Here is a 14,316-nt window from a genome sequence, read left to right as displayed (position 1 = left end):
TAATCGTGCCGTTTGTAGTTGGTTTGATTTGGTACAGTTTTTTCGCGGCAAAAAAGTATGAACTTTATGAACATGAACATGTACGATTTGCAAAGTGGCGCCGAGCTGTACATTAAATGTCTGCGTAAGTGTCTGAGTGATGATCGCTATGTGTTCATAGAACATTTGATGGTCGTTTCTTTCACCGTCGTTTGCACGTGTTCGGAAACGAGATAATATCCTTTTTCTAAGTTCTTCCAAAGCAAACCTTTTGACGGGACACTGTTACATCGAATGTATCTTTCTTCCTCCATCTTATAAAATTATTTTCTTCATGCGCGAAAGTGTATGAGTGAACATTTTTTTACGCACCGGCCAAATGTCAAAATTCTAGTGTGGAAAAAAAACATTGCGAAGAAACAATTTAGTAATTAAATAAAAAAAATATTTATTTATAAATTGTATAAAGTTATGCATCAGGAAACATACTTTTTTGAACAAAACAAAATATATTTATATTGTTAAAAAATATATGTTATATTGATATTAGCTAATATATCCTTTCGGCATTCGTTTTTTCCCATCCGCAGTATCGCTCAGCAGTTCCCGTTCGGCGACACCGAGCAATTCCTTTTCGTCACCAACGGGTCATGGATCTTCCCCGTTAGCAACACAATCGCCGGTAATGATCGGTAATCGTCAGAACCTATTTCTGCCCATCGGAAGCCCGGCACCGTCCAGCGAACCACACGGCAGTGTTGGTAGTGGCAGCAGCAAGTACAAAACGAACACTCCGAGCCCGAACCCATCGCACGTGATTGGTGGAGGTATTGGTATTGGCGGTGGCAGCAACACTAGCGGTGGACATCACCATCCGCTCATACGGCCAGAGTCACTGCGGCCAACACAACCGCCGACAAGTAGTGCCACTGCTCCACCACCGACTGGTCATGCGACCAGCGTTATTCGGATGTCACCGCTCTATTCACAGCATTCGGCACATCCGTCTGCCATCTATGCCAGCTATCCGTTACATGTGAGTGGAAGCAGTTCTTCAGTGACACAATCATCGTCCACAACTTCTCAGCAACAAGTTCACGTGGAATCGTTATCGACTAATGGCGTTGTGCAACATCAGCAACATCAGCCACTTTCCTTGCAACAGCAGCAGCAGCAACAACAGCAGCATGAGCAGCAAGAGCAACCTCATGCGCTGGTAACGACCAGCCGATCGCAACCAACTTCTGGCCAGGTTCAGCTCATTTCGCAGCCCCCTGTTCAAGCCCACCATCATCACACGATCATACAGCAGCAGCAGCAGCTTCATCAGCAGCAGCAGCAGCAACAACAACAACAACAGCAACTTTCACAGACTTCGCAACAGCAACATACCGTGGTGTTGACCAGTCAACATCAGCAGTCTTTAACTGTGCCAAAAAACGGCATTAGCACGGGTTCCACCTATCAATGGCATGCATTGCTTCCGATCATACATAGTCCGTCGGCGATCGCCAAGAGCAATCACCATCCTCATCATCAACACCACCACTATGCGCATATGGCGCACGCGCAGACCTACGGACCATCTGCAACGATAGCAGTTCCTGCTGCTGGACCACCATCATCAGCGGCGGCGACGGTTGCATCACAACCATCGTCGATTGGAAGCTCCTCCACAACGACAGCGAAGTCGTCGTCGTCAGCGACATCCTCGATGATCATCGTACCATCGAAAATGTACTCTTCACCACCACCGCCCCAACCAGCCGCGGAAGATATGGTATCCATCGACGACGATGACCAGGGAGACGATGATGTCTTTGAAGCAGAGCCCGTGAAAACAGCACCCGATACGAACAATTCCGCCGCGCACGGTGGAGATCAAACAAACAACCGGTATGCAGTCGGAGACACTAGTGGCAATGGTGGTAGTGGTGGTAGTGGTGGTGCAGGAAGCCATCAACTCCTGAGAGGAATGGACATTGAGGCACCTGCAACGGTACCTACTAATAAGGCTTGTTCGGGCGAAAGTGCCGAATCAATCGCAAAGCGTCGTACGCAATCATGCAGTGCGGCACTGCAGGCGGCCGCAGTAGCAAACGGTGGTGGAAGCGGAGGTGGAAGTGGCAACGGTACACCAAAGGAACCACAGAGTCCTTTGAGCAACAAGAAGGATGCAAAAATTCGGCGTCCAATGAACGCGTTCATGATATTCTCCAAACGGCACAGAGCGCTGGTACACCAGAAGCATCCGAATCAGGACAATCGCACGGTGAGCAAAATTCTTGGCGAATGGTGGTACGCACTAAAGCCGGAAGAGAAAACCAAATACCACGAGCTGGCGAGTGAGGTGAAGGAAGCACATTTTAAGGCCCATCCCGAATGGAAGTGGTGTTCAAAGGATCGTCGTAAATCGTCTTCCTCTGCGAAGGAGGGTGTCGGTGGTACGCCAGCAGGTGGTGTCGGTGGAGGAGGAGGTGTATTAGTATCAGCGGGAGGTAACAACAGCCGTGGCCGAATCGATTCCTTCGATGGTAACGATTCGTTCGATGAAAAGAGTCCGAAAACACCATCGGAAGTAATGCCACCGATAGGTTCTTCCGGATCGGCTGGAAGCGCAAGCCAAGCGAACGATATCATCCCACTAACGGTGGCACCTTACAACACTATCGAAGAAACGTCCGAAACAGCTCCAGCAACGTCCACCGTCATGATGATGCTTCCACCGACGACGACGGCCAACCACGGATCAGCCGCAACGAGCAATACGGGAAATCACAACAATCCCGAAGCGATGATCGTCGATTCAACAGCAAACGCCTCGTCCCATTCGCAACGCTACGATGATAATAAGGACAGTCGAGAAAGGAACGATGATCGGATGGACATATCTGTGGATGAGCAGATGGATGAAAGTGATACTGTGACGGTTGTTGCAGGTGGCAGCATTTCCGACGAAGATCAGCACATGACGCACGCAAGTGACGAAGCGATATCGAAAAAGGCACCATCCACGTGTTCGCAGTCAAACGATGTGGCTGAACTAGACCTGAAATGTGCCGAAAAGGTAAGCGATTCGGATGTCGAAGATATCTCTGGAAGCGCTAAGGGTAAACAAGAGCATGAGGAGGAAATCAGGCACAAAGTAACTACTGCTACATCTAATGCTGCTAGTTCTTCTACTAAGGTACGATTTTGCCAATTGTATTTGTGCAACTACCTCTTTCCTTTTGTTGTGCGCTCGTGGCGGGGGGATGATCGTTTTTTTTGTTGCGCTTTTGTGTATTAATTGTACATTTTTGTTTTTATTCGATTATTCCACACTGCTCTTCTAGGTTTCACAATCGACGGTTTCAAACGACTACCATCACGGTAGTAACGGGGACGTAGCGACGGATTATTCGATAAAAACACTGACAACGGCTAGCAATGGAGGGAATGTTAGCGGACCACCAACAACACCCGGTGGACCGAATTCGTCTTCGCTCGAGCCATCTTCCGGTTCGTTGCTGACATGCAAACCAAAGCCTATTAAAGCGGGTACCCTTCGGCCACAATCGATGGCATTAGCGGCGGGTGACAGTGTAGGCAACGGTACGAGCGCAAATAACACTGTTGTTCCAGGAGGCGATAGTAATGGTGGTGGCAATATTACTTCTGGCACTAGTGGTGTTGGTGGGCATGGTGGTAGCATATATCAACATCACCACACCCATCCACACCATCATCATCAGCATCCGATTGGGTACGCGTACAGCAGTCCGAAAAATCCAGTTGGAGTTTCACCATTCCAGCCAACGGGTAAGTGGAGAGGTATGCCACCTATAGAGCGCTTTTCGTATTTTTGCTGTTCTTTAGTTGCTTCATTAATATACGAGTAAATGGTAATTAATTTTTAATAAATGTGTGTGTTTTTTTTTATTTTCAAAAATTTAATTTAAAGGAGGAGCATTTAAAACGATGCCTCAAAGCCCAAAAACCCTGGGAAAACAGGACCATTCATCATATCTGCTTTCACCAGCTGCCTCAACTCCAACCGTGTCTACGATTAAGATGGAACCAGCGGAAAATCTATCCACTAGCAGCGCCAACGCCCGAAGCAATGTCGATACCATTTTTAACTTCTCTACCGCCGCCATTAAAGAACAATATTTGCAGCAGCAACAGCAGCACCAACAACAATCGACGGCACTGTATCATGCCACTGAGCAACAGCAGCACAAGCTTCTCCTTGCCGTAAACAATAACGGCGGTGCAGAATCCATGACGGCGGCAGCAACGTCCACGTTGACTGTTACACCACCGAGCAGCAGCTGCTCGTCGGAAAGCGGTGGAAGCGGTCTCAGCAACAGCAGCAGCAGCACCAAATGTAAATCGCTGTTAGAGCTTAATCCCACCATCTGTTACACGATCTCGAATGTAAACGGTAACCATGCGGCCACTAGTAGCAATGCAAACCTTAAGCCTAATAATACTAACGCAATAGTGATGAGCATGAAAAAAGGTAAACTAACAATGGATGTTGTGAACACTGCTACTTCTACTTCTACTACCATTACCACTACCACTAACACTGCTAGTGCTAACGAACTTAATCATCATCACAAACCGTACAGCCGTACAGATAATACTGAAAGCAATCATCATTTAACTTCTCATCTAGATGTTGTTCATCATTCTAACCATCAGCTTTCATCATCCACGACACATTGCATAAACAGTACTGCCCGTTCTACTACTTCCGGTGTTGTTATCATGAATAATGCTAGTACCTGTAGTACTGCATCTAATACTACTACTACCACCACCACTATTACTACTACTACTACTACTACTATCACTAACTCTACTACAAATTCCGCTACCGCAAAGCCTTCCTGTTCGTTTGATGTTGTATATAGCGATAAGATTTATTCTCCATCTAACATCACCACAACCACTACCAGCAGCTTAGCTCATCCAGTGAAGAAAACATTGAATGTAGTAAATGTTGTAAATGTAACAGCCAATGCACATCTGGTTCCATCTGCATCGAAACCCCTAAACGGAACAACTGCCACAATGGTTACTGGTGTCGCACAAGGAAATGCCAGCAGCAGTGCGAATGCAACAACTGCATTCATCATCAATACTTCCGGTGGTGCCGGCAGTACGATCCTACGCCCTACCCAACAATCTCTCCCAATGTTTGCGAAAATGACCAACATGCCGTTAGTGTCAACCAACCACCAGCAGCTCATCCGATCCGACACGGACGACACGGCCACGGTTGGTTCGGACCAAACTGCTGCTATGCCCTCGTTTGTGTATGAAACAATCTTAATCGAACGTCCAGCACAGCTGAAACAACAGCAACATACAACCGGCGGTACGACATTTGCGCTTCCATTTAACAACGCTTCTGGGTCGACGATCGGTACTAATGGATTGCTGTTAGGAACAGCTTCAAACAATGCTCCAGCGAACAGCAGTACCACGGCTCTACCGAGCGGAAGCATTATTGTTCTGTCTCAAGCTTCTTTGAACGAATTACTGTTGCATGGTACATCTGCAACGGCGTCACAGCACCAGCATAATGAAAATGCCAGTAGGGAGATGATGCTACCAAGCGCGACAGGCAAAGATGGCAACCAGCAGCTTATACTTACATCCTGTGAAGGCGCTGTATCAAACACTAACCTCGTCAGTCCTATCACAGCTGTGACCTGTTCCGCCTCCTCCTCCTCCTTCATTACCTCATCCACCTCTACTAGTGCTAGCGTAGTCAATTCAAATATGTGTACTAATAGCATCCCTATCAGTTCTTCCCTCAATGTGACTAATCGTATCGTTGTGCCTGATCATACGAACTCCTTCACGACCAATGCCATTACTGCAAATACCAAAGCATCCACCATTGGTATCGATTCATCCAGTACTAACGATGGGGCGAAACTGTTGACGTATAGTATAAGTAAAAAAGGCATCACCACTGCTACCTCCTTCTCGACCGATCATCATCACCAACCTCTATCCAATCTGTCCTTTACAACCATTACAACCACTACCACCACTACTACTGCTCCCACCACAAACAATTCAAGCATCATCAACCACAACAGCCACAACACGAAACAGACGATTATAATGATAAATCCAACAAATTCAACAGTTCTACCGGTGACATCGACATCTTCCACACCGTCGTCCATCGCTTCCGTGCCAGCATCTTTGACACTGTCCTCGACGCTACACTCGCTGCAACCGCCCGGTGCCGGTGGGTTCTCCATGCTGTCCACCGTCAGTTCCGGTGGCAGTAGCGTACCGGTGACAAGCATATCCACTAGCAACAGCTGTCCTACCGATTTGACGACGGTGCTACCAGCCAGTGTAGCAGCGAGCGTTGGCATTAATAGCACCACGGCAACAATTCTTGCTTCGCCATCGCAGCGTTTACCCGGTCGGCAGAAATTGATGCTGTGTCCACAGGTAAGCCGGCAGCGAAGTGATCAAAGCCTTTACGCGCTCTAGTTAGGAAGGCATTACTGATTCACGCCTAGCTGCTTTTTGATCGATTGTGTTTACGTTTTACGATTTCTTCTCGTTAGCATATACTTCCGTAGAGTTGATTAGAATTTTTTGCTAAATATTCGCTTTCAACCTCATTTTGAATCTCATTTTGCTCATTTTCCCCTGCTCATATTACCTTCCTACATTTATTACCATCCTTATGCACCACACACGATCCCTTATCCCGGCCTACAAATCACACACGATATTATAGTGAAAAAAAAAAGTACAAAACCGGAATTTTTAGCACCACTTCGTTAAAATAAAGCAAAAACAAAAAATGGCCACATAATGGGGTCATTTCTTTACGTTTTGTTTCTGGATTGGCTAGTAAAAATTGGTTATTCATTGAATAATTTAAAACATTATTAGCTGCTGGACCGCTCAATTGTTTTTCTTTGTAGCTTAGCCAATCCTTTTTCATCCCCATTATCCTGGAATGCTGTAGATAATAATGCGAACGAACGCAACAAAAATCAAGAACAATTTAGCGAAGCCAAAGTAGTAATGCTCGACAAGAAAATGCCTTCCGGCGTATGTAGCCCTGTGAATTATAATGCTGTAATGTTTTTTCTTCTCTTATTTCGTTATTTGCGTAGTTGCTAGCAGAGTGTATATGCTCTAGATTGTTACTATTAAAAGCATTTTTAGTCTGTTATAAGTTTTTTTTTACAATTTGTCACCTTAAAACTTGCGCCCCAGCCAGTCATGGCGATGCTCCATTTATGCATCTTTCAGTAGATTTGTTTAGCAATGAGTAAAAAGTACGCCTTTTTGAACGATTTGTTACTGCTTCCTTTGCGCATTACGCTCGCTCGCTCTCGTTCTCTCTCTCTGTCTTTCACTCTAGTGCTGGTACTAGTTCCATTGACTAACGGTTCTTCCAACTTACTTACTTATACTTCTCTCAATTCCAGTTTGCCCTAGTCCTTCCCGATAATCAGCAATTCACGCTGAGCGATCGTTCGAAGATTTCGTTCGCGAATCTTTCGACGGCCACCATGAAACCGGCACAGGCCAACACAATCTTTACCGCAATTCCCTCCGCCTCGGCGTCCTGTTCCACCATTGCTTCCTCCCCTTCCTCTACCGCTACCGTTGCATTTGCACTAACACCGACCTCATCATCCTCGTCAACCACTGGCGCTTTGCGGCAGACCAGTAACGGAACCATTCAGCCGGTGACGATGGCTCACGTGAAACTAACAAACATCCTTCCGACAACAGTAACACCTTCTTCATCATCCACTACATCTTCTACATCATGTTCCACCTCAACCATATCATCTTCTACGTCGAGTATGCTAATCAAACCGTCGGCAACGACAGCAATAGTGGCCAATGGCAACGGGGGGTTGGCCAGTGCTGTCGGTACCACGACCACCACCACCACCTCCATTCCCGTACAATATTTGATCCAAGGCAAGATACCGAATCTTCTCATCTCCACGAAACAGGGCTATCCGACGCAGTTGCAGCAGTCGCATCATCACAACCAGCAACAGTATGCAACGATCAAGCAGGAACCGCCGGAATCGCCCGGTGCGAAACATTACCTGCCGGTTACGCCGATTTCCAGCAGCACCACGAACGTTGCATCTTCGTATAGCAGCAGCAGCGGCAACAGTACCCACCAGAACTCTGGTTCCGGTGATGTTAATATGACAGCTGCTACGGATACCGGTACCTCCAACGAGGAAGACATGGAGGAGGATTATGCTGGCGATCGGGGTAGTACCGGTTCGGTAGGAGGGCCTCCGGAGAGCAAGAAGTTTATACTGGCACCGACACCGGCACAGTTGGGTCGTGCTCCGCTACAGCGCCGACAGATGAGCAGCGGAGGTTGTAACAGTAATAGTAACAGTAACAGTGGTATGATGCAGTCGGAACACCAGCAACCACCGCTGAGCGGCAACAGTATCGCCCAACAGCAGACAACACCGATGGAAGATGACGCGGCCGATGATGCGGCCAATTCGTCATCGAACGGTCAAAACAATCACCACCATCAACACGCCTCGATGCCGTCCGCTTTGCCGACCCCGACGTCCGCCTCGATGGAGGACTACCACAGTCAGATTTCACCGTCCGCCGCAAAGAAAGCATTCTTTCGTAAGGCTAAACCGGATGATATGGATAAGTAAGCTATCGCTCTGATGTATAGAAACGATTCTATTGCACAATTATTGTTCAATAAGCCCAAATTTGTAACTTCCTTTCTTTCTTTGTTTCTTGCAGTGTTCTCCGACAGGTTGACTTTGAGAAAAAGTTTAAAACATTGCCCCAGTTTAAGCCGGAAGATTGTCACTCACCCAGTGCCATTATGGCGTCGTCGCCACGTGTGTTCACGCAGAATTATCGCAAAAAGCAAACCACCACTCACAAAACATGTAAGTTTTTTTTCTTCATCTTTTTATCATTATGTTGTGTTGTAATACATTAATTGTATGTTGATCTTTTTATTGTAGTACCCGATGATGATCAGCATAATAATCTACATTCGGACGGAAGTGTCCCACCATTATCCAGCACGGCTACACCGTCCAGTTCGTACGTGATTGGGAATCGGTTTTTTGGACCAGATTTCAACATGGAGCAGTACAAAGGTATACCTTTATTCATTGTTGAATGCTCGTAGCCGAGGGGAGATAACTCTAGCGATGTGCATAATGAGTGAGTGAGAATGAGTAAATGTAACTCATACTCTCACTCTGAGTCAGTTAAACTTAATGATCACTCACTCACTTCTCATACCTTCTACTCGATCAACAACGAATCAAATCCCTTCGATAAATACGTGTCAGAGTGTTAAAAAGCAATATTGTACTTGCAGAAATGTCGGCCGAAATGGGACGTGCAGGAGCAGTTGGAAGCGGTGGAACGGGCAGCGGTCCAGGGGCTGACGATCGTTCGCCCCGGACGCCCAAGACACCATCGCAGCGATCAGTCAATTCGGCTGAGGAAAAGGGTCATCGGAAGATACTCGAACAACGGCGCAACCTGGTGGTGCAGCTGTTTAATGAACACGGGATGTTTCCATCAACGCATGCCACAAACAGCTTTCAGGTAGATATTCGTTGGATGTTACGATTACATTCCCTCTAATTATGCACAGTTTACAAGTTTACTCACTGTACTTTTTCCCCATTTCAGTTGGCACACAGCGACATATTTCCTAACAAACAGAGCCTGCAACTGAAGATACGTGAAGTGCGTCAGAAATCGATGGCCCAGCAGCCTGGTTTTACGCCGCAGTCAGCTGGTCCCATTACACCGACAGAAATTAACAGTGGTCCGTAGAACGGCAACAGCGAACGTCCAGACAAACATCCGGACTGTACATCCATGGTAACAGCATTTTTATGTGTGTCTGTTATTCGTGTTTTAGGTCAGTCCGATAGCAACCAGCAACATTCGTTACATCAGCAGCAGCAGCAGCAACATACGCAACAAATTCACCATCTTCATCAATCGCAACAACATCAGCAACAGCAGCAAGAACAGCATCAAATAAACTGAACAAAGCAAAGCTGAAGATCGACCGAGGAGAAATAGCAGGTAAAATGGGAATGTCCTCAGAAAATCGTGGCTGCACGAGCTGGTTTCCTCGCGTTACGTTTGGGATTAGAACAAAGAAAAAAAAGCACACACAAACACACAATCATGCATAAATTGCGATCGCAATATTGCCAAAGCAAAATGTTTAAAGCATGAGTCTAGATGTGAAGATGGTATTGAAAAAAAAACCGACAAAAATGTGTAAAACATAATTGAAAGCAAAATGTAAAGAAAAAACCTCGACAGTAGACATGATTTAATTATTTTTTTCAAAACCATATTTCTATCAGGAGAAATAATGTGCAAATTTCGCCAAAACGTTCTTCCGTTTAACTTTTTAATGGTTAGCAGTTGTGGATACGAACTTGACATGATATCTTTTTTTATTTTCCAATAGCAGAAATACAACTTTAAACCACGCAATACATTAACCTACAATAGTACGGCAATTAAAGCCGCGATACAAAAACAAATAATCAAATAATAGCCATTCCCCTGCTTTACTCTACACTCCCACATAGACTCACTATATCTACAGCAAATCGATTGAATTACCCCCGTTGAAAGCTATAAAAACTAGTAACAATACAATGTGCTTTCCTTTCATTTTTTATATTTTACACATTCTACCTTATTCACCGCGTTACGTTATCTAACATGTTAAAACGTTTCTAATTGTACATCTTTTGCTATGAGCTTTAGATCGATGTAAGAAATTGTACAACATGATCGCTACACACATTACACAGCACTTTAGTAAATGGATGTTGTTCCGATGCTTGACGATTGCCTAGAAATATCGATCGTGGTAGTATTTTCATTTTTTTTTTATTAGCAGACACTTCCAAGTGAACACTTTCTAGTTGAATATTATTGGTTTTTGGCATTCTACTAAATGGATTAATAATGGCACGGTCCGGTGGATAGTAGTAGGATGGTAGGTGATCCGAGTGTAGAAATAATCATTGATGATGTTCGGGTGTGTAAGTTTTTGCGCATGTGATGTAAAATAAAACATATTAGAAAGCAAGAAGATTTGCCGGGCATTCTGTTATAAGCTGTTTGCAAATTATCAACAACATCAATCATGATGGCAGCAGCAAACAAGTTTAAAGATTAATTGGATCTAATAGCCACGCACACGTGAAGTAATTGTGAACAGCAGCATATAAAATACGATATATATATATGTACACACATTAAAGGGAAATGCAATGGAAAAACGTTTGTAAGCAAAGCAGCAGCTCAGCAGAAAGAATTCACAAATTACAAGTTGCAAAAGCTCTGTTTTCCTGATAGATGGAACAACCCAATGTCTTATAGATGCAATGGGAGCAATGCGGTGATTTTAGTTCTGTAAGTCCAATTGTGCAAGGTTATAGAAAAAAAAGAACGAACGTTCTATAAAAGTTATATTCTTCTCGATATTATCTTCAGTTTATAGAAGCAAATCAATCAGGGTTAATGCGATTATGATATTGCTGCGTTTATGGCACCGGTTGCAAAAATTCGTGCGGCAACCCAATTAAGCGCACGTAATGTGTCTGTATATATTAGTGACTTAGCACACGAATAAGTGTTTCGTAGTGTCCTTTTTTTTTCCTTTGACAAAAAAAACACACACACACACAACCTTCAGTTTTGTTGTATGAAACGCAAAAAAGTGGAAAAACATCAGTCAAAAGCACTTTATGTTTTCTGCTACAGAATCGATGTAACATTGTAACAAGCAAAGTACAACCAATTTAGTAAGGATAGGGTTTTACTGCAAACATAGTATGAGTAGATGAAGAGAGAAGAAGAAAAAAACATTTGTACGTGTGATAATGAAAAAATAGTGGCCAATGCTGCGTAATAGTGTTTTCATGATAAAGAACACAATAACATATGAAAAACAAAACAAACAAACAAACAAAAAACACATAAGGCAAAAGGAAGAGAAAGAGAGACGCGTAGTAAGAGAGATTTGTTTGTTAGATTCCATGTTGCTTAAGCAATTGTTCACAGGGCCTTCGTTCTCACACATGTCCCATCGTTCATCTATATGAAATATCATTTACTATAAGCGGGTCTTGATCGTACATTCAAGACAACGATGATTTTAGTTTCTTCAGTTAAACCTCACTAACTGGGGACAGTTCAATTTAAAGGCCAACTAAAATGTCTCAAGACGGAAAACGTTTCGCTTTCAATTTCAATCACATGCGACTTGTGCCGAAATGGTTGGCCGGGCTACTACTTTCAAATGCCTTTGTCAGGCATACCCAAAACACAAATGGTTTTAGATAGAGAAAGCGAGCAATGGTGTGTGGTTTTTGGTGGAGATTCATTGTTATTTTGTTTCCATAGGGATAACACAGAAATGGAAAACAGTGATCGCTTGTTGATTATGAGCAAGAGCCTTACATACGCGTGGATCATTTGTCGATCATTTGTTATGTTATCAATCTATCGCTCAGAATACTTCTCTCTTTCTCTCATCCGACACACATACACATTTCTTCCTTATCATATGGATTTCTTAAGTAGCAAATCATTCCCATTTGTTTTGAAAGAAAAGAGAAACAAATATAAATTTACGCAATGTAATAAAAACACAGAAGATCCGTTTGAAATAGTAGAAAATGAACTAGTAAATGTGACATCGGCACCCGCAAGTTTCTTGTATCGCGTAAGCGACTAATGGTGGCTCGAATCTGACCACAATATGAATGGCAAACAAAAAAACTGCAGCCAGCAATTGTACACCGTCTGTAGAATGTGTTTTAGAAAGGGAAAATGAAAAGATATAATCTTTAACTCGCTATTGAATGAATTAATTCGCTACACAGAGGACACACAGACAACACACATACACACTGATCTGGGCCATAAAAAGGTGGGAACGTAACAATAATATGTGTCCCCGCAGTTAATTGTGTTCTGCAGCACTTGTTTTTTTTTATTAGTAAATATAAGATCGATAGAAGTGAAAATTATCGCTAGACAAGGCTAGACGAATAGCGATGGGACTTGGGTGCGTTTATTTTATCTGTTTTTAAAGGATAAAGCGAAACAAATCCGGTCCGGAACGAAGGAAGAGAAACAAACACAAATGTAGACATTATTGACACATCAAGAATTACAGGACATGATGTAGTAGAGAGGGGGCTGTTCTTACAAGCAAAAAGAAACAAATTAATCTAGTTAAAGAGTGAGCTATATCCTTCAGTAGTTGTGCATTAAGAAGTAAGAAACGACGTAATGGAACTGCATTGTGAAATGAATTATCATATTGTATATGATCGATGGAGGAGGAGTATGTTACATATTGGGACAGGTACAGGTAAACGACAAAGCCGTTCGCCTGTGTGAGCGGGGAGATGAAATCGCGTAATTAGCCAAACACAGCACGCCACATTAGCATCCACTGCTTTTCCTTTTCCTCGTTCTTCCCTGATTAGCGATAATGTAGGGAACAGAAGGAAATCACATTCAAATTAACTTCTTTGCGTTTAGCATAGGTGTGTGTGTGTTTGTAGTGTGGGAAAAGGATAGATGGGCAGAGTGTAGCAAACCCTGAACTCGGAAACGCGAGTGATGATGTGCTAATATAACGAACGAATTTCTAAAGTTTTCCTCTTAACTCACGAAACAAACAAGAAAGAAAAACATTGTATACACATAAGCTGAGAGAAAAACAAAATATATAAAGGAAATGAAAACAAAATGACAAAACGATCACACAAATTTAATGGTATAAACAGACAAGAAAATAACACAAAAAAAACACATGTTAAATAGCCTCTAGGGCGACCTGAAATGTAAACATTTGATATACAACGCACTAGAAACAAACAACAAAAGGAGAAAAAAATGGTATAACAATAACAGAGGTATAGAATTTCAACGCAAAAAAAAACACTCTAATGCAAAAGAGTGATATAGTGACAATTGCAAATCGAAATAACAGCATATTTTTACCCAAAACAGAAAACATGAAAAGGTTTGTGTTAGTTAAAACGAAAGGCAGGTGCAAGAAACAAAACAAACTCCCAAATACACAAATGTTGAAGAAAAATGTACCATTTGCTTTACCGAATACTTCCGTTACAATTGGTTGGGTAAGTAAAATTAAAAATTGTAAAATTTGATTAAGCTCCTCGATGCAAACACGTGTGCAGGTCATGCGCCATTCGGCGATTTGAAATATTTCATATCGATCGCTATTGTTTCCCTGAATCATGTTAG

General features: G+C 43.4%; 1 protein-coding gene across 11 annotated transcripts in view; it reads left to right on the top strand.

The window, feature by feature from the left end:
- Positions 1-14,150, top strand: part of LOC125760541 (putative transcription factor capicua) — a 49,643-nt gene extending 35,493 nt beyond the window's left edge. For 7 of the 11 annotated variants that reach the window (XM_049420740.1, XM_049420746.1, XM_049420745.1 and 4 more), the window contains 10 exons: positions 570-3,166; positions 3,315-3,780; positions 3,923-4,483; positions 6,131-6,447; positions 7,446-8,668; positions 8,767-8,918; positions 8,997-9,134; positions 9,362-9,594; positions 9,682-9,820; positions 9,917-14,150. In XM_049420740.1, the coding sequence (XP_049276697.1) occupies positions 570-3,166; positions 3,315-3,780; positions 3,923-4,483; positions 6,131-6,447; positions 7,446-8,668; positions 8,767-8,918; positions 8,997-9,134; positions 9,362-9,594; positions 9,682-9,820; positions 9,917-10,047 (5,957 nt within the window). In that variant the 3' untranslated portion in view covers positions 10,048-14,150. The remainder of the gene's footprint in view (positions 1-569; positions 3,167-3,314; positions 3,781-3,922; positions 4,484-6,130; positions 6,448-7,445; positions 8,669-8,766; positions 8,919-8,996; positions 9,135-9,361; positions 9,595-9,681; positions 9,821-9,916) is intronic. The other 4 variants (XM_049420748.1, XM_049420749.1, XM_049420747.1 and 1 more) reach the window with 4 other exon arrangements.
- The last annotated feature ends 166 nt before the right edge of the window (positions 14,151-14,316 follow it).

Source organism: Anopheles funestus, chromosome 2RL (genome assembly GCF_943734845.2).
Source record: "Anopheles funestus chromosome 2RL, idAnoFuneDA-416_04, whole genome shotgun sequence".
Lineage (NCBI taxonomy): Eukaryota > Metazoa > Arthropoda > Insecta > Diptera > Culicidae > Anopheles > Anopheles funestus.
The sequence above is the reverse complement of the archived record's forward strand: the minus strand, read 5'-3'. Positions and strand labels throughout refer to the sequence as shown.